Source organism: Schistocerca piceifrons, chromosome 2 (assembly GCF_021461385.2).
Source record: "Schistocerca piceifrons isolate TAMUIC-IGC-003096 chromosome 2, iqSchPice1.1, whole genome shotgun sequence".
In the NCBI taxonomy this organism is placed as follows: domain Eukaryota; kingdom Metazoa; phylum Arthropoda; class Insecta; order Orthoptera; family Acrididae; genus Schistocerca; species Schistocerca piceifrons.
In genome coordinates this window covers 640216720-640238251 of record NC_060139.1, presented here as the reverse complement: position 1 = coordinate 640238251, position 21532 = coordinate 640216720, and the positions used below count along the sequence as shown (strand labels likewise).

The following is a 21532-nucleotide window of genomic DNA, read 5'->3' as shown; positions in this document are numbered from 1 at the left end:
TCTTTTAATGATAGTTTAGGATTTATTTAAATATAATTTCAGTCTTTTCAGAGCCTTATATTTACTGCTCTGCAATAGTCTATAAGCATGATTATTACTGTAAATTAAATTAGCTTTTTACGAAAAAGCATGCGTGTTTATGTTTTGTTTCTTTTTTTAAAGCCAAAAAATGTGTCAGGCTTGTTGAGTTTCCCAGAGTGTTGAGTTATTCAGAGTCCAGTTTTCAGGGATCTAATGTTGATCATAAGACTCTAAAATGTTTAAAAAAATTTTAAAACTCACTATTTTTCATCTAAAATTTAGAAAATTTCCCTTGGCAAGACACCTATTATGTGCTCCCTCCTCTGCCCCCCCCCCCCCCCCCCCAATATTTTTTATAAGTCGGTGCCCCTGAATCCATCTGATCTTTGAAACCCTCTACTTCTACTCCCCACCCCAAAGTCAACCCTTACACCCAATAAATGTATAATGTATGTGAATCTTCTATAGTTGTTTCTGTGAAGCAACTTTTATATAAGTAACTTACAGGAACACAGCCAGGTGAAGCCATTAAGAACTGCCGATATTTTTACAGGTGACTATCGTGTCGTTTTCAAGGCAAGACTGCAGCAAGTAAGCACTGTACAAGTGAATTTAAAACCTTACTTAGACAGTGCTTACTTGCTGCAGTCTTGTCTTGAAAATGACAGAATGTAGAATGTGTAGAATGTAGTATATTCGTCTCATAACGTACAGTTAAAAATAAAAGATTTTTGTAGTGGAGACATGTCAAATTACTTTTTAAAAAATAAGGTAATAATAATTAACATATTTAAGCAGGCATTTCTGAATTTTTAAACATGAACAATTTAACAAAAACATATATCACACTTATTGTCATTTTGCAGCTTGCAATACAATTTATACAGTATATTAACAACATATTATACAATACATAATCTTTACTGTTTCATTTCTTTTCAAATTGCCAAACTGTCCTGCATGGATTCTTCAACTGAATAATAACATTTTTCCACTGTTGTTGTTGTTGTGTCTTCAGTCCTGAGACTGATTTGATGCAGCTCTCCATGCTGCTCCATCCTGTGCAAGCCTCTTCATCTCCCAGTACCTACTGCAGCCTACATCCTTCTGAATCTGCTTAGTGTATTCATCTCTTGGTCTCCATCTACGATTTTTACCCTCCACGCTGCCCTCCAGTACTAAATTGGTGATCCCTTGATGCCTCAGAACATGTCCTACCAACCAATCCGCTTCTTCTAGTCAAGTTGTGCTACAAACTCCTCTTCTCCCCAATCCTATTCAGTACCTCCTCATTAGCTATGTGATCTACCCATCTAATCTTCAGCATTCTTCTGTAGCACCACATTTCAAAAGCTTCTATTCTCTTCTTGTCTAAACTATTTATCATCCACGTTTCACTTCCATACATGGCTACACTCCATACAAATACTTTCAGAAACGATTTTTCCAGTAGTGTAGTAAATAACAATCTTTTTAATGTGTCAGAATCCACATTTAGCAGATTTGTCTTATTTAATTCATTGTCAGTTTTTAATCCCATGTACAATGGTGGTTGAGTTGGGAGAGGGAATTTTGAAACTGTCTCTGTGACAAGTACTGTAATTGTGGTTGAAATGAAAATTGTCAAGTGATTTTTGATTTTTATATATGAAAATACAAATTTTGTAGATGCGCAGATAAGGAATGGTTAGTATTTTTTATTTTTTAAGTAATGGGTGACATGATATTCTTTTTTGGACTAAACACGTTTCTTATGATTTTCTTTTAAAGTGTAAGTAATCTTGGGCTGTTCGTTGAGTTTCCTAAGAAAATTATTCCATATCGAATTTTAGTTTCAAAGTAGACTTTTTTCCTGGTGTCCGTAAGGATGGAACCAGATGAGACATTCATCACATAAGCTAGGCTGTTTAGTTTGTTTGCTAAGAAGTCTACAAGTGCTATTCCAATTGAAATTTTTGTCAAGATTTAGACCTAGAAATTTTACATAACTTGCTTCAGTCATTTCCTGATTGCCATGCACTATTTTTATGGGAGATGCTGATGATATTTTAGCACTGAACTGCACTAAATGTGTTTTTGTGACATGTAGTTTTAATCCATTTTGCTGAAATAATAATTCTAGGTTTCCCATTATATTTTCCACAGAATCATGAATTTCTTCTAAATTGTCATTTTCAATTAAAACTGAGCCTTTATCTGTGAATAAAATGGAGTGAACATCTATGCTTAAAGGTGAATCATTTATGTACATCAGAAAAAGATAAGGCCCTAAAATTGAGCCCTGTGGGTCCCCCATACAAATCTGTTTCCAGTCCGAGAATGATTTTTTTCCATTTGAAGTTAGAATAACTTTCTGTTTTCTTTCAGATAAATAAGATTTGAACCACTTTAATGCCCTGTCTATGATCCCATATCTCTCTAACCTTTGATCAAGTCAAAAGCTTTGGTCAAATCACAAAAAATACGTGAGACCCTTTTACCCTTGCCTAAAGCAGAGCTTATCTTTTCAATGAATTCCCTAATAGCATTTATTGTATTTTTCCCCTTTCGAAATCCAAGCTAATTTTTAACGATAATATTGTTTTCTATAAGAAAGTTTTCGATATGTTTTGCAACAAGCCTTTCTATCACCTTAGCAAAAACTGGAAGCAGGGAAATAGGGCAGTAATTTCCCATGTCGTCTGGTGAGCCTTTCTTGAACAATGGTCTTATTTCAGCATATTTTAACACACCCAGGAGATATTCTTCCTCAAATGAGTGATTAATAATTTTAGCCAATGGATGAGAAATGATGTTATAAACAGCCTTGACTACAGTGGTTGGAATTTCATCCCATCCAGCAGATTTCTTGTTTTTTAAAGACACTGTAGCATCTTCTACATCTTTTGGGATAATTCTTTTGAATGTTTTGAGTCTTGCATTTTGTTTTATATTTACAAAGTTGACATCTACCTTGTCCTGGTGGGCTGTGATACCTACTTCTGATTTTGCCACATTTATGAAAAAATCTTTGAAACAGTTTGACATATAAAAAGGATCTATAATTGTATCATTTTGAAGTTTAATTTGGACAATTTCTTGGCACTTGTTCTTTATTCTCAATTTAAATTTAATAACACCCCAAATTGCCTTTCATTTATTTTCATGTTTACTAATATACACTATGTTAGCCAATTTTTTTGCTGTCTGTACACCTTTTTTGAACATATTTTTATATCTCTTTACATAACCCACAAAGACAGAATTTTTGTTACATTTTAACTCATTGTGAAGCTGTCTTTTCCTGGCCTAGAAACTTTTATTCCTAGTTCACTTCAATTTATTTTATTGGTCACTCCTTGTCACCAGGCCTGAGGGGGAAACGTTTTATTGAAAACATCTAGGAATCAGTTTAGGAATATTTTGAAATTTTTATCACTTAACACACTGTCATCCAGCTGAATCCCTGTAAGTTATTTGAACACTGTATAGTCCAAGAGAAACTTAGGTCTCACAACTCTTGTCTAACTTTCACTTGAGATCAATTTTCAGTTTCTTCAGTGTATCAAAAATCATCTCAACATTTGATATTTGCTGCCAAAAGTTAGTGGATAATGCTAATCTTTTTCTTGTAGATCTACTTGAGAACATCTCATTTATTAATGTTGTCACTAAAAATTTACATCTAAATGATAAATAATTCAAAATTGTTTCCAGTTCAAAATATGAAGCAACGTATGATGTTCTAATGTATTAAGTAAACATTTGTGTCACTTCCAGTTAACATTAGCTCTTCAGTGGTGTAAATCTTCTGTTCACATAATTCACAATGTGTTATCACGGTTCTTCAGTGTTATTTCAAACTGTCCGTTAATTCACTTTAGATATATTGTAAAGCTCAGTATTTAATTGTATTTTGCACTCAAAGTAATTGCAAAGTCTTTAGTTATTATTATTTTGCATAGTTAAACAATCTCAGTCACTGTATGGCAATGTTCAGATATGTAACTGCTTTATTTTGTCTCAGTAGTTCTCGTTCACATTGTATCAATGGAAGTAGCAAAATATTCTTGGATTTTGATAAGCCAAATCGTAATTAAAGAATTCTTCAGTAAATGAAAATATTGTTTTATTCTTTTTAATATGTGGCTTATTCTTCTTTAGTTTTCAGCTCGAACTCCTTTAGTTCAGAATTGTGTTTCACACACAGTCACCACATGAGAGAGTATGTGATAACAAAAACATAGTAAATTCTTGTAGCAAAATCTTTTTAGTTAGTTTCATACTGTATTTTGATTTTAAATTTGAGGTTATTCCTTGTAGATTTGGATTTCACAGTGATCACATGAGAGAGTTCTGTGTGGCAAAACCGAAAATATATTGGTAAGGTTCTTTTTTTTTTTGTATATTACTGATTAATTATTTTTCATTTTATACTCTGGAAATAACTTCCAACTAGTTCATGTGAACATGATGATTCATTACATGATGAACTACAGATGTGTCTTCTGAGTGGAGATTAAATTCACATCAAGACCATTTACAGATATCTTACAAATGTCATAAAAATCCATCACTAAATAATGTCTTCATTGATAACTCTTTATGTCACCCACACTGTGGCTCCCCTTAAACCATCTGTGCAGTGTTAGAAGCTCCATTCTGGACTTGCTGTGATGTAAAGGTGTATGCTAGTGATCTCCAACAGCCCCCAAGTACTACCTAAAACAAATAATACAACACAAAACAAATATTTACATGTATAAAAATATGCATCTACTTATTATTTAAAAGTATAATTTTTCACATAACATTAATCACCAACATGTTTACTAATTTTTGAATGATGAGGATACAAAAAACATCATGCTCACACTCTTAAGAGAAAATCTTGAATTTAATTCTGAAAAGCTTTGTACCCTCACAGGGTGTTCTATTGTATAACTAACTGGATGATTCAGAATAGCCCATCACACTCACCTATAAGATGCTGACCATTGTCGTAGAAAATTATTGACAGACAGAGGAATATGAAGTAAAAATTGTAGAAATTTTGTATTTTCCTGCAAGGCAGCAAATTTCATCTGACTACAGATCATAAGCATTGTTTTCAAACTGAAAATATCAGAGGTTACATTGCTTATCAAATTACCAACACTCTATATATCAACTCACCATAAAAAGGCTGACATGCTGCTGTGATTACCTACAGGTTGTAACATTCCTCAGTATATTTGGTGGTATTATCGTAACCATTTTTATTGTTTTCTAGAGCAATTAAATGCATCTTACAGGTAAAATGTAGAGCTGTAATGGAATGACACTTTTTTAATGTAACAATACTTTCAATTAATTTTTGAATGTCTGCTAATTTACAGCTTGTAATGAAATGCTAACATTAATTTGTGATATTCTTATAAGATATATTTTAAAGCATAGGTTAGTTTTACTGTAGGAAAGTTTCAAGAGCTGCTGTCAGTATTTTTACATATAGACAACAATGAAATTATTTTTGTAATCAAAAAAATACTTAATGATGCTGATTGTGTGCTAGAAAGTTATTTAATTGTGAAATGAGTAATAAATCATAGTTAAAATACTAAATATATGAATAACCAAAGTTTAACTGGTGTACATAATGAATAAGTGCTATTCGCAACAGAGGTATCGTAATCAATGGTTGATGTGCCATGTGATACATTGTAGGCTCTTGAATGTCTCATGTCACTCTTTCACATTACAGACTTACTGCCTGCAATCTTCTCATTGAAAAACGCCATGTTTCAATTATCAGGACTTTCATTTAACTAACAAAACTTTGTCAGAAAAACCAAGAATTCAAACTGTTCCATACTGATTCTAACATTGATACAATACTGACTCAGCGTTGACTTACTCAACTCAATGTTCTCAGACACCCTATTGCTTTTACATTCAAAATAAGCAAAATTTACATGCAAATTGTTGGATTCACTTTTACAGATTTTAACTTTGTGTGGGTTGATTTATTCATTTGAAGGGAAATGAGACTAACTTCAGGTTAATTAGACTGAAAAGCAATGTTTGGAGATAAAGTCATTACTTGGAATAACATGATGGTAATATGTCCCACTGGACAACATGATGATCTGCAAAGAGCAGAAAAGTCATAGATCAGGTATAATATCTAGACAGATATCAAGTAGCGATCTTATCACATGAAGAGTAACAGATTTAGCATTATAAGTAACAGCATAGTAAGTAACATTACGTTTGCACAGAATTTGAGCTAATGTAAGATCATAGTAAAATTGGTCAGATATCAGCAGAATAATTACTCAAAATTGCTAAATGAGAAAGAATAGACAGATCGATAGCAGGAGATAACTTTGACGAGTTGACAGAACAGAAGTGGATGTAGTATTGTAAAATGTAAATTAATAGTTCATTTCTGATATGCATGTACATATTAGTTGACCACATTGCTCACCTGTTATAAGGTTTTAGTTCAGTTACTCTTACATTTCTTAGCCAAAAAGTTTTCTTTATTTCCTGTATATTAGCCTGCAGTTGTTTGTATGTAAATTCTCATGGATTTTCACTTTGAAGGGATCATTGTAAATGTCAAAAAATTTCATAAACTCACCACACACAGATTTTTATGTCTCAGTAGTCTTAACAGGAACCAAATCACCTACTTCTAATAGTGTTACTTTATGTTTATTATCACGTCTGTGCTTCCTGATTTCTTCTTGTTTGCTCATAATTTCTCTGGCAATTTCTTTCCTCTCCCGTGTTGTAAGACTTTTGCAAGCAGAATACTGTATTAACTCATTTATTAGGTTGACATGTTTGTTGTTGTGCAGTATTTCATAAGATGAGATCCCTGCGTATGTGTCATGTAAACTGTTTAAAATATCCTCAAAACTGTTTATATACTCAGTCTATTTTTTCCCAATAGGTTCTCTATAATGTCATAACTTCCCACATACATCTTTCTATGGGATTACTTTAATGGTGATACAATGCAAAAATTAATTAGTCATTTACTTCTCCTCCTGCTATAACGTTCTTCGACATTTTTAAATGGAATTGAGTCCCATTGTCAGAAATAATTGCTTTGGTGATACCCACATTTGGAAAATAACCTGTTATAAGTTTTTGAAATAATGTTTCTACTTGTTCCTTTCTTAAGGGGATCTATCTTGTAAGTTTGGAAAATATATTCATCTTCACAAAAATACAGCAGAAACCACCTTTTGTTTTTGGCAACATTCCATATGTGCCTACAGTCACAAGGTCTATCTGTTTCTCAGTTGTAAAGAACATATTTCAAGTTGCAAACAGGCACAATTAAAAGCACTTACATAAAGCTTTCAGCCACAGCCTTCATCAGGAAACAAGAGACACACACCATTCACACATACAAGAAAGCCACCTCACGCACACATGACTGCTAATACCAGCATCTCAGGCTGCAATGCAGCTATCATGTGGGATGCAAGCAGCAGTCTGGAGAGCACAGGGAAGGCGAAGGCAAAGGGATAGTGTGTACAAGTGGGGAGAGAGACGAATGCTGTCTGGTGGAGTGTGCAGGGCTAGATTGCTCACAGGCTCAGCGTCAGGAGGTTGTTGGCAGGATGGTGGGGAAAGAAGGAGAGGAGGAGGAAAGATGGGCAGATGTGTTGTCAGAGTGCTGAAAATAAACAGGGTGGGAGATGAGAATGTTGAGGTTATGATAGAACAGAGGGGGTGGAAACTGTTGGGTGGAGGGAGTTGGGACAGTATGTTACTATAGCTTGAGCCCGGGATAGTTTCAGGAGTGGAGAAAGTGTTGTAAGGATAACTCTCTTAGGAACTGATGACCTCAGCAGTTTGGTCTCGTAGAAATTCACACACATTTGAACATTTTTGATAACTCTCATCTGTGCAGTTCAGAAATGCTGGTGGTGGAGGGAAGGATCCATGTGGCTTGGGTAGTGAAGCAACCATTGAAATCAAGCATATTATATTCAGTTGCATGTTGTGCCACTGGGTAGTGTACTTTACTCTTGGCTACAGTTTGATGGTTGCTGTTCATCCTGGTGGACAGCTGGTTGGTAGTCATACCAACACAGAAAGCTGTGTAATGATTGCAGCAGAGCTGGTAAATGATATGGCTGCTTTCATAAATGGCCTGGCCTCTGACGGGGTAGTATAAACCTGTAGCATGACTGGAATAGGAAGTGCTGGGTGGGTGGACTGGGCTGGTTTTGCACCTGGATCTTCCACAGGGATACAATCCTTGTGACAACAGGTTGGGGTTAGGAGTGGCACAGGGATGGACTAGGATGTTGTGGAGGTTGGGTGATCAACGGAACATGAATTTAGGAGGGGTGGGAAGTATCTCAGATAGGATGTCCCTCATTTCAGGGCATGATGAAAGGTAATCAAAGCTGTGGCAAAGGATGTGGTAAAGTTGTTCCAGTCCAGGTTGGTACTCAGTGATGAGGGGGACATTCCTTTGTGGCTGGTTCTTAGAGGTGTTACGATGATTGGGAGTGTGAAGGGAAATGGCACAGGAGATCTGTATGCGGGCTAGGTCTGGGAGATAGTAACTGTCTGTGAAGGCCTTGGTGGGACCCTGAGAAAGGGAGTTTTTGTCACTGCAGATATACTATGCCTGGGTGGCCAGGCTGTATGGGAGGGACTTTCTGGTGTGATAGGGATGACAGCTGTTAAAATGCGGGTAATACTAGTGGGTTTAATGTGGACAGATGTGCAGGTGGCACCATCAGAGATGAGGATGTCAACATCTAGGAATGTGGCACACTGGGTTGATGAGAACCACATGAAGTGGATGGAAGAGGTGTTAAGATTGTGAACCAACGAAGATAGGATGTCTTGGCCCTGAGTCCAGATCATGAACATATCGTCAATGAAACTGAACCAAACTAGGGGTTTGGTGTTGTGGGAGGCTAAGAAGGTCTCATCTAGATGGTTCATAAAAGGGGTGGCATAGGAGGGTGCCATGCCGGTGCTCATGGCTGTACAGCACATCTTTTATTTTTTATCTTTTCGTCTTTTTCATTTTTATTTTTCATCTTTAACCACCAATCTGGATACATCTTCTTTTAAATTAGCTCTTATTTTACAGTATTGCCATTATAGTTATTGCAAATTTCCTTCAAAATACCTGCCTTACAGAAGTTCATACTCTTCCTTATCCCCACTAGTGATTACTTATTAATGTTGACTGACAAAACTCAGTTCTCATGAACCTCCCTATCAGTATCCTGACTCACTAATTATCTTCATTACTATCATTTAACTCACATTACTTCTTCTTGAACTTCAACATAAATCATTACATCAGTTTCTTATAATTAACCTGATGTCTTTCATAATTACTATATTCATTAACAATTTCCTCTGTAGTCTCATTACAGTTAAATGACAATATCTCTTACCCCCCTCCAGTACATGATCATCAGACCCACCAGTGTCAATATTAGATTTAACAAGGTAACTTTTAACTTCTAGTTTCTCATTAATCAGCAAACTTTCCAAAATTATTATTTAACACTTCTTCCTCTTTTAAAGTTTGATATCTTGACTGAATGAGATACACATGGATAGGAATATGTTATCACATCTATTTCCAGAATTCAGAAAAGCACGACAGCTTCATATCTAATCTGTTTGGTGGATTAAGGATGAATGTGATTTGTAAGTGGTTACTAACAAGGTTAATACTATGCCGTTACCAATGTCCTGCCTCAGTTACACTTACATTTAACTGTCCAAACTTCATCACAAAAACTGGCAACCCAAACTGATTCTAATTTCATACTGATTCTAGCACTGATCCACTAGTAACCCATCACTAACAACTCACCCTCATGGGCTCAGGCACCCTATTATTCGTACATTCACAGTAATCAACGTTTGCATACAAGGTGTTGGACTTACAAGTTTTGTAAATTTACCATTACAGAATTTAATGCCAGATTAAGTACATTTCAATGTGGGGAAAATAGTGATATGTAGACATAAACTGTTTACTCAGAATAATATGACATGTTATATTTACATTTGAAACTGAAGACATTTATGACTTTAACACAACTCAGACAAGCACTTTAATTAAGAAAATGATCAACAGATGTCTATTTACTTTTGTTGCATTATATAATTAAATGGTTTTGACAGGTGTATTAAACATCATCACAAGATATGTATGAAACAGTACATATTATTACATGCACATGACTTTTGACTTGAGTTCATACATATCTGCTAAAACATCACATAAGCTGCAATCAGTGGTAACATTTTGACAAATGGTTAACATGTGTAGCTGGACAAAACATAAACTTCTGTATCTGTGAACAGAAAAAAGTGTCTTTCAGATTTCATATAAATTATAGTATTGATCCCTTGAATATAGTATGCCTTGGTCTGCCACATTAAAACAGATTATGATTTGTTTGTATTCACTCTGATTCACAATCAGAACAGATGATGGAAGAATTTCCTTTCACTACCAGATATGTTGCAGCAGCCACATACACAAAGATCCACCTTTGGGATAGGCTTGCCAGTTTGTATAAACTAGCTTGTTGAGTGCCCTTCACAGCTTCTGTGGAAATTCATTGTTCTGCTTCAAATTATCATGTCCTGCATCTTTTTAAAGTTGTCCTATTGTTGAATCAGCATGACTGCCAGTGATGAGTAGTGATACTGGAAGTTCAGCAATCCTGTATATTGGAATTCCTGGATCAATCCCACTGGGGCATTTCCAGAATGTAGGATCTTCCCCGGGGAATTATGTACTGGTAAGATATAGATGAGGATATTGTGCAAGTGGCTCAGAAAGGTTGGGCTTCTCAGCTGTAGCAACCAGCACTGTTCGAACCCAACACTCATGGCTAGGGTCTTGTGGGTTGCCTTGTAGGCATTTAAATTCATGGAGAAGAACTGCTTTTTGGCAAAGGCCATGGAGCAGAATGTGACTCAATAAGGGCAGCCATGCAGTGGGGGTTGATCTTAATGTACCACAGATAATTCTCATTGTGTTCTTCAGTTGTGCATCTAGCAACTGTGTGTGTGCTCTGTTGAGCCATAGCAGAGCACCATATTCCACAATACAGTAGACTAACGCAAGTGTTGAAATGTTCAGAGATCTGGCAGTGGAACCCAAGGCTGTCCACACAGTAGCTTTACTGTGGCATTTTCCAGCTGCTTTTTGTAGAACAGTCTCCAGCCCAATGTAACATGTAGATACTGTGGATGCTGATTGTGTTGAAGTAGTCTGCCATGAAAGTGGACATGGAGCTGTCTCTTGCTTGCTTTATTGCACAAAAGAAAGCAAGTCATTTTTGTTTTGGTGGGGTTTTGTTTCAGTCTCCATCTCTGAAAGTATGTTCCCATTATTGCCAGATCAGATGGTAGTTTGGCTTCTATTTCTTCAAACTTTTGGTGTCTCACTGCCAGCATCCAATCACTGGCATATCCAAACTTACAAGATCTAGTTTCAGGCCTGTCAGAGATGTACAGATTGAACAGCAACTGGGCAAAGACAGATCCCTGATCATTTAGCATCTTTCAAGAGTTTATCCTGTTGTCCATTATGACCCAAAATGACCGACCAGCAAGCTGGACTGTTTAGCTACATGAGATTATGAGAATAAGTTTGTAGAGAAGACCATATCACCATACCGTGTCATAAGTTGCTGAGAGCAGTACATATGCAGCTGATGTTTTTCAAGTTTTATAAAAGTTCTTATAATAGGTCATGAGGGACATAATTTGGTCTGTACAGCTTCTTTCTGGGTGAAAGCCAGCTTGTTCAAGCAATTTTATCAAATGTGAGAGGTAAGAGTCTTTTGTAGATGACTCTTTCAAGAAGCTTGTATATTAAGCTAAAGAAAGGCTATTCGACAGTATCTCTTTGGCTCATATTTGGTTTTCCTGGATTAATAATAGAGATGATGTTGGATTTTTCAATCTTTTTGGGATTCTTACTTTCATCATGCTATTGGCAAAGAACTTAACTGACAATTTTTTGGTTTATTTACCACAATCCAGGAGGAACTCCAGATTAATTCCATCAGGCCCTGATGCCTTTCCTGCTTTAACATCTTTGATCACCATTGTTACTTCATTGACACTATATGGATGGGAAAAACTGGTCTGGTTGGTGTAGTGTCTTCAAAGCCTTGAGTTTATGTTTGATATGGGTGGTGTGTGCTTTGTTCTGTGATGTTCTTGAACTAGTCATGACAATATTTGCAATTCTGTCTGACTGCAGGGCCTGACTAGGCTTTCCTACTAGATCTTTTAAAGTCCAGGTTCATGATTGCTTCTGTCCATTCCTTGTGTCAAACCACATCCAGCATGCATAGCAGATTGTCAGTTATCTGTCTGTCCATTCTTTGGGGGAACTCCTTGTACAGTTCTTCACACTCAGCTTTCCATTCTGGTATTTACACTTTGCAGACTCCTATAGGGATGGTTGCTGTTTTGGGCATTGCTCTTATGAACCTTTGGTAGCTTTTGATAGCAGCTGGAATCTAGCCTAGGCATTTGTTTAGGGTGGAGAAGAAATTCTTTCAGTCTGCCTTCTTAAAATTCCATCTTGGACAGGGATAGGAGCTGATCAGGGGGGATGCTCATTTCTATTTCAATTAGAGCTGGTCAGTGTTGTCCATATGGGAAGTCTAGAAGTATATCCTTGCAGTGGCATGTTCTCAATATTTTTGCTTATGATGCACAAATCTGGGTTGTATTCTTGCTTCCAAGCTGCTGATTTAAAATATCTCTTTTCTTTTGGATCAAAGAGCAGAAATTCTCTGATACTATTGGTCCAGTCTGTTGGTGTTTCACTTTAGCAATCATTGGTCCCACACTTCAATTGTGAGTGGTAACAAAGTCCCCTCGACAAACCACTGGGTGGGGCAGTAAAGGCAGAGCTTCTGGTGTCTAGTCAGTGGCAGGGTGTTTATATACACGTTACTGATAATTATTTCTCCCGAGTTAATGAAGACTGCATGAGTTTGTTGGTAATGGCTTGTCTTAACCTGGTTGGTATGTTATGAGGAGGAACGTGCATAAGTAGGGTGAAATGTGGCTTCTAAAAGGTCATATCCTGGTATTTTTGCTCATTCGGTTAACTGGTCTCCACTCTTAGTATGAGTATCCTGAATGGCTAAGACATCAATAGCATTATCTACCAGTATTTTATGCAGGAACTGATGTTTGGGCCAGCTTAGCCCTTCTATGTTGACTTCGCAGGTCTTGATACAGTGACCAAGATTTCTTATCAAGGACCAGTTAAATTTACTGTAGTGTCAAGTATAATTTGCTTTATCAAGGAGATCCAAAGACTGTATGGCAACCTATGATGTCAGCTATTTAGCATTACCTAATGTGCAACCATGTAGAGGCAAGCTGACACTGCACCCACCATATAAAACAAAACAGCAACAAAGCATGACAAAAAGTACCACTAATGCCCTCACAACTATCTTTTATATTGTAAGACTCCCACAAACTCTTGTCACATAATGATTTACAGTTTACTTTTGCAGTTTTTGCACCTAGAATGGAATTAAGCAAGTTACCATACCCATTTCAGTCTACTTTTAGTGGTATGGTGGAACATTTTGTGGGAATGTTTAAGACACAGATGAAAAAACTCTTGACATCCACTCCTATTGATTCTTCACTGATCTCCTTTGTATCTTTGCACTGGACAACACTGTTTGAAGATCAAAGCTCGGTGGAACTTTTGCTTCAACACCTTCACTGTACCTTGCTAAATTTTTTGCAGCCTCCATTAGCACACTGAATGGGATGGTACATTGCATAGCACACTTGACTCACATTCTGGAGGATGGTTGTTCAAATCCTCATCCAACCATCCAGATTTAGGTTGTCCACAATTTCCCTAAATCGTTTAAGGCAATTGCCGGAATGGTCCTTTGAAAGAACATGGCCGATTTCTTTCCCCAGCTTCCCTAATTCAAGCTTGTGTTCAGTCTCTAATGTCCTCATTGTCAATGGGGTCTTGAAACACAAATCATCTTTCTGTCACTACAAGAAGAAAAAGAAGATGCTGCACCTTTAAGGTGGGCATCTCCATATGGCCACACGCATTCAGAAATATGCCTGGCTCAATATGTGGATCCATTTTCATCCAGCAAATCTGCCTGATATCTTCTCATAAAGGCATCCTTTGCTGCCACCAAGACAAGTTCTGTTTGCACCTGCTCCAAGAACTGAGAAAAGCAGACATAGTGTCTGGTTCCAAGATGACATCCCACATGGTAAACATCTGACATTCTCAGTTGTCCACTTGGTGTCCATCACGCCTATGGGTCTGAATCCAGATGATACAGAGAAGGGCCCCCAATGTGTATTGGGTCTGTTGTCATATCCACAGCCCACTCAGGGACTTGCAGCAAGCCACAAGTCTGTCCACGGTTGTGACCTACATTGCTGCCACTGGACCCAGAGTAGTACACCAGCTACAACATAGGCTGATGATTGTGTCAGAACATATACAGAGGCAAAATATGTTTGAAGCTCCTATCATAAGACAAAGTCTTCTGCAGATTATTGTACCAATTATAAAACCTTTCTACATACAATCAGTGGTTTTGTCACTGTCATTGCACAGTCACTACACACACAATAATTTTTTTTTTTTTTATCTTTATACTGTGATTCATTCTCAACAAGTCATGTTCTCCTACATGTAAATATGCAGTCTTTAACTGATTACTCTTAATTACTGTTTTATTCCTTTGGATTGTTTCCAATATTAATTAAACTGACTTTGATCTTGTGTTTCAGATATGCCTAACAGAGAAGACTTCCTTTCTGCATCTGTTTTCTGTAGGGAGAGACTGAATCCTTATCTTTATATATACGCATTATCTGTAGCAATACTGCACAGACCAGATACACGTGATGTTGGTTTACCCTCGCTTATCAGTGTTTTCCCTCATAAATTTGTTAATGGGGAAATTTTTACAAGAGTAAGGCAGGAGGCAAATGCTGTCCCACCTGGCTCAAGGGTTAGTACTCTTCTGTCTGTAAGCATATTTCTATTAATAATTTTCACCTTATCTATCCTTTATTGATGAAAAGGGTACCAAAAAGACAAACATCAATCAACAGGGAATGTCTTCATTTTGTAGGTATTCATTGTAGCTAATTTTAGACCTGATAAATGTCAGTTAAGTTTTTTAAATCTTGCTATAAAAACCTCAAGGTATCATGGTCAGAATCAGATCCTTCCTGGTAGTTGTCCTGTATAATGTGTCAATGGAGATGTGAACATTGGATCTTGGCACAACACCAGATGAATGAAATCACATGTATTGAATACAAGTGACCACAGAGGCCACCATAGAAGAAGATCCATGATGAGAATGCATTTAATCTAATGATGAGTGGTCAGTGGAAGTGGATGTATCTTCATTTTTTCAGATGAAATTGGCACTGAGAATGAGCTCTTTGCTTTCTTCTGGTAATTACAGCATAAGACATACTGCAGTATGTCCAGGTATGTGGTACCAATGACTATTCTCTACACAAATAAAAACTATGCAAAGACCTACATTCAACTGTACTTCCAGCATACAAGTGTCTACCAGTGTCCATACAAATGAGTTAATAATGGGTTGGTGGTTGTACTCATGTAGAATGTAAAGCTACTTTTATAAGTAGACTGATGGGTAATGCTACTAATTTTATTCATAGATTTCCCCTTGGCATTTTAGCATACCCAGGTTCCAAAACTGGAGTACATGACAATTGCTGTGTGTATAAGACAACTTTTAACAATTGATAAAGAATGTGTATGGAAGGTTAACTGTCACAATCTCAGTTAAGGAAATAGAAATACACTACTGGCCATTAAATTGCTACCCCAAGAAGAAATGCAGATGATAAACGGGTATTCATTGGACAAATATATTATACTAGAACTGACATCTGATTACATTTTCACGAAATTTGAGTGCCTAGATCCTGAGAAATCAGTACCCAGAACAACCACCTCTGGCCATAATAATGGCCTTGATACACCTGGGCATTGAGTCAAACAGAGTTTGGATGGCATGTACAGGTACAGCTGCCAATGCAGCTTCAACATGATATCACAGCTCATCAAGAGTAGTGACTGGTGTATTGTGATGAGCCAGTGGCTTGGCCACCATTGACCAGATGTTTTCAGTTGGTGAGAGATCTGGAGAATGTACTGTCCAGGGCAGCAGTCAAACATTTTCTGTATCTAGAAAGGCCCGTACAGGACCTGCAACATGCAGTTGTGCATTATCCTGCTGAAATGTAGGGTTTCACAGGGATCGAATGAAGGATAGAGCCACAAGTCGCAACACTACTGAAATGTAACATCCACTGATCAAAGTGCTGTCAATGCGAACAAGAGGTGACTGAGACCCAATGGCACCCCATACCATCACGCCAGGTGATAGACCAGTATGGCGATGATGAATACATGCTTCCAATGTGTGTTGACTGCGATGTGACCATTATGATGCTGTAAACAGAACCTGGATTCATCCAAAAAAATGAATGTTTGCCATTCGTGCACCCAGGTTTGTTGTTGAGTACACAATCGCAGGCACTCCTGTCTGTGATGCAGCATCAGGGGTAATTGCAGCCATGCTCTCCGAGCTGATAGTCCATGCTGCTGCAGATGTCATCAAACTATTTGTGCAGATGGTTGTTGTCTTGCAAATGTCCCCATCTGTTGACTCAGGGATCGAGACGTGGATAAGATGACAGTCATCTCAACTGCTAGTGATATGAGGCCATTGGGTTCCAGCACAGCATTCCGTATTACCCTCCTGAACCCACTGATTCCATATTCTGCTAATAGTCATTGGATCTCGGCCAATGTGAGAAGCAATGTCGTGATATGATAAACTGCAATCATGATAGACTACAATCTGACCTTTATCAAAGTCGGAAACGTGATGGTATGCATTTCTCCTCCTTACACAAGGCATCACAACAACGTTTCACCAGGCAACGCCAGTCAACTGCTGCTTGTGTATGAGAAATCGGTTGGAAACTTTCCTCATGTCAGCACGTTGTAGGTGTTGCCACCAACGCCAACCTTGCATGAATGCTCTGTAAAGCTAATCATTTGCATATCACAGCATCTTCTTCCTGTCAGTTAAATTTCGCATCTGCAGCACATCATCTTCGTGGTGTAGCAATTTTAATGGCTAGTAGTGTAGATTGCAAAATAGTATGCAAATAGTTACATAAGTCACAATCCCATTGAAAATATTAATACAAAAATCAATATTTGCACTTTTTAATGCACAGTTAAACAGTTTGTCGTGCAAGAAGTACCATACTTAGAATAGTAGTTATGTATAATAACAACTGACAAACCATAAAATTTTGTACAAATAGATTTTATTGTCCTACAAGGCAGAAAGCATGATGTCACAAACATCAATCAGAGCAAACTAACTGTAGATCCAGAGAGGTTAGTTGAGCTCTCTGAAGGCAGCAGTATTGTACCAGGCGATTCCATGGATGTGTGTATCCACACTGAGGCTCCCCCTGCTGATAGTGCTAGTATGGAACACATGGGAGAAATATGTGTACGCTGAAAAGATGTTGGTGTGATGGAGGTGTTAATCACTGAAATATCATAAGTGGTGAGGTGCCTTACCAGGCACAGGGCATGGCCAAAGCACTAAGTGGGAGGAGCTTCCGGAGGCTGAGGAGAGGGGGATGGTGGTGCGGTGTAAGTGGTGTGATGGTCCATGATTGGTGAGGCAGCAGGAGGCATGACATCATCATCTGTGAGGAAGGATGGGCGGCATACCCGGTGTGATGGTTAGAGGCTGATTAGGCAGTGGTAGAGGCAGTGTCATCCCCCACATCAGTGGCAGAAGCAGTGTATACAGAGGTGGTGACGAGAGGGCTCAGTTGGTCATGAAGCAAGATGTTAAACCCAGTGTACTGGTGCAGAAGGGAAGGGGCATAGCATGTTTCATTGACCTGGAGACTACTCTGTGGACTGTCTGCCAATTTGTGAAACTAGCAGAGATGACTAACAGTGACTCAAGCAGGGTGACATTGACCTCTTCTTCTGAGTATCAGTTAACTTCTGAGAGAAGAAGTGCAGTGGCTGTGTTGTGCCAGCAATCTCTTGCTGCAGTACCACATCAGTCACACAATTGCTGGTGTCTGTGGTGATCACAAGGTGTGTGTCCAGTGATGGAAGCACAAGGGTAACTTCCTGTGTGACATCAGATTTAATCTTGTTGATCGCCATTTGTATTTCAGTGATCTATATCACGTATCATTTGCCAGTGATGTTCCTGCTGAGAAGCAGCTCAGTCAGAGGAAAGAGTGTGGTAGTTCTTGATAGTCTGAGGGGGTAGGGAGGAGGCAGAGTTGTTCCCTTTTCTCTAGCATGGAGTATTTCTGTGAAGCATCAGCCAAATGTCCAACAAAGGTGACACATGATTGCCATAGTTGGCAGTTGTCATTGTTAATTATGACACTGTGTGTCGCTAACTTGTCTAACATGGCGCGTAAATTTGATCTCATATTCATCAGGAGACTGTGAGAAAATTATCATGTCATCTGGGTAAGCATAGCAGAAGGATGTGTTAAATAGGAGTCCATCAATAAACTTCCACCAGGTCTGGACCACATTTTTTAAGCTATATGCCATAAATATAAACTCAAACAGATCAAATTACTTGGTTCCTGCATTTTTTGTTATATCCTTGTCAGCCATAGGTATCTGTAAATGGGCCCTTTTACAGTCAACAACACTGAATGTGGTGACACCAAGAAGTTTGTGTGCAAAAGCCTTGCAAGTTTGGTACATAGTAGCTGTCTATTACAGTCCAGGCATTGTGGAACCGATAATCATCACACAGTCACCAGATATTATCATATTTGAAGACGAGTTTGAAGGGGAAGCTCAGCATTGTCAGATGGCTGTACAATACCAGCACACGAGAGTTCATCCACACCTGCCAGAGGTGATTTTAATGCAGTTAACTTTCCCATCATGGACAGTAAAAATAATCTGTGGCCAGATGGACTGGTGTGGAGTGGTGGACAAGAGCATAGTGATAGGTGTTATTGTAACACAATTGTCAATGGACAACCCCATCGCGGAAGCACTGTGAACAAACTGGATGTGGTTGGGTGAGCACAATTAGGTAAAGGCAACGGACTGACCTGTTTTGAGGCCAACGAAATGTCTTCATTGTCGGGCAGTGGGTGTAGGTGTTGCAGAACAGTGAGTTGCTGTTGATCCATATGAAGTTCACTAGAAGTCTTGGTGATGCTTGTAGAGAGAAGGTCATTGGTTTCTCACATATCTGAGTTGCAATGCTAGAGTTCAGAGTGCATGGCAGATTTCATGCGGAGCTCATCCAGAAGCATTTCATATTTCAAGATAACATCAAGAGGCATCTCTGACTGTGAAGTAGGAGATGGCAGCGTATCATTTGCAGGAAGGGAGTTGCTGATATTTCTGCTGATCACCTGTTGGCCACCATGGTGCAAGAGCAGAGGGCAGTTCAGTTCTGGCAGTAAACAGTAGTGCTCTTGAGCAAGGCTCCACTGTTGCCACTAACAATGTCCAGGGCTTAGGTGCATGGTTGCCAAGATTGAGAGTGATGGAGGCAGTGCCAGCCACTGGTACCATTGAGTCATTAGCTGGATGTCATTGTGAGGATGAAGGCGAACATATAGTTTGTTTCGACTGGCTGACATAGGTCAGAGACCGGGTGGAGATGCATTGGTGGTAGTCTGCATTTTATGCATTTCATTATCTTCATGATGCTGGAGACCACACAGAGCAGTAGTGGCAAGGTTCAGCAAGTCACAGATGACATCAAGAGGTACAGTGCAAGGTGCACAGTAGCAGCCAGGAATGCAGGCAGGGTGTTGGCTAGTCTGGGCCTGGGTCGTGCATTGTTGACTATGTGGGTGGGGATGCTGTCAGCTGTAGTGCAGTCGTAATGAGAATTAATCAATGAGCAGTACTGTGTGAGCATTAGCATTCTGTCAGCCAGACATAGTTTGAAACCTAGTGGAGTAATGGAGTGTCCTCATATGCCAGCATTGCCATTTGAATGCTCTTCAACTGCTTTAATAGCCAAAAGATCCACAGGGAATGATATGGGAGTAGGCTTGTATCAGTTTGCAGGTGAAGCTTGCACCACACCGCAGAAGGCATACTGTGACCAAGTGAGGTTTCACTTACCACTAGATGAAGTTGTTGCGCTGGCATGTGGGATAGACATTAAAGCAGAAGTGCCTCAATGGTCTTGTACTTGTCTGTGTCACTAATGAGATCGGCATGATCACCAAGGTGGTTAAGAAGTACTGCAAATTTGTCATTGTTCTTAGTGTTGCCTGTGGACTGCATTATGCACTCACTAGGCATGAATCATAGCATTGGTGAGTCCACATTCAATGGATGGAGTTTCAGTATGAATTAAGTGCAGGTCCAGAGTGGTTAGTTGAGCTACCTCAGGGCAGCAGTATTGTGCTGGCCGACTCCACAGTTTTATGTCCCCACAGTCACATTAGATTATTTGAATAACCGCTGCATTGCTAAAAAATGTATTGTATTAATAAATGCATTAATTGTACTAAATGATGCATTATCTATGACAAGAGACAATTTTGAAAATTTATATTGTGAAAATTTCTCTTGTTGAATCAGGTTCCAATAGAAATACCACAGGATTTCACTGCCTCTGACCTTGAACCTGAGCACCGTGTTGCCTATTTTCGTGAAGATATTGGAATAAATTTGTTCCACTGGCACTGGCATCTTGTGTATCCATTTGAAGGACCTCTCAACATTGTGAATAAAGATCGCCGTGGTGAACTTTTCTACTATCTACATAAACAACTTGTTGCCAGGTAAATTTATTGCTTCATAACATTATAAGACATAAAAAAGAGTTTTGGTGAATCATTTTGTTTTAAAATGATTTAGAATGGTGCTAGGTAAAATTTAGCCATCATTTGGAACTTCCTGCTGTGTCATCTGACAAAAATGGAAGGTAAATCTCAGTGACAGAGAGACATTAGTAGAGAGTGAAATTTGGGGGGGGGGGGGGGTGTTAATTATTGTTCTGATGTTTATCAATATAGGAATGTGGTGTACTCATTATTATCACCAATTGGTATCAAACTGTATACACTGTTCACCTTGTTAGATTCAGTTACAATGAACATAAAAAAAATCAAGGGTAGCATCATTAATATGACATAGTGCATAAGTAAAGCTCAATAAAAGTATAACACAAAAGGAGTGTTTAGGTGGCTGATGTATAGATGAGATGTGATTGTAGCAGCAACAGAAAGCATGTATAAGTTGCTGTTTCCCAGTTCAAAATACATGTGATGCTCTGATATCTTATCCACAGTCTTTACATATCATTTCCCTCTCTGCCACTTATCCTCCCTTTTCAAATGAGAAGACAATGGTAGTGAACACATTGCTCATACTTGCCAATAATATTTGTAAAAATGAAAT

General features: G+C 38.3%; 1 protein-coding gene across 1 annotated transcript in view; it reads left to right on the top strand.

The window, feature by feature from the left end:
- LOC124776988 (phenoloxidase 2-like) overlaps nucleotides 1–21532 on the top strand; it is a 309427-nt gene that overhangs the window by 91548 nt on the left and 196347 nt on the right. Inside the window, exons 3-4 of the mRNA XM_047252233.1 lie at nucleotides 14818–15041; nucleotides 20711–20913. Of these exons, the coding sequence (XP_047108189.1) occupies nucleotides 14818–15041; nucleotides 20711–20913 (427 nt within the window). The remainder of the gene's footprint in view (nucleotides 1–14817; nucleotides 15042–20710; nucleotides 20914–21532) is intronic.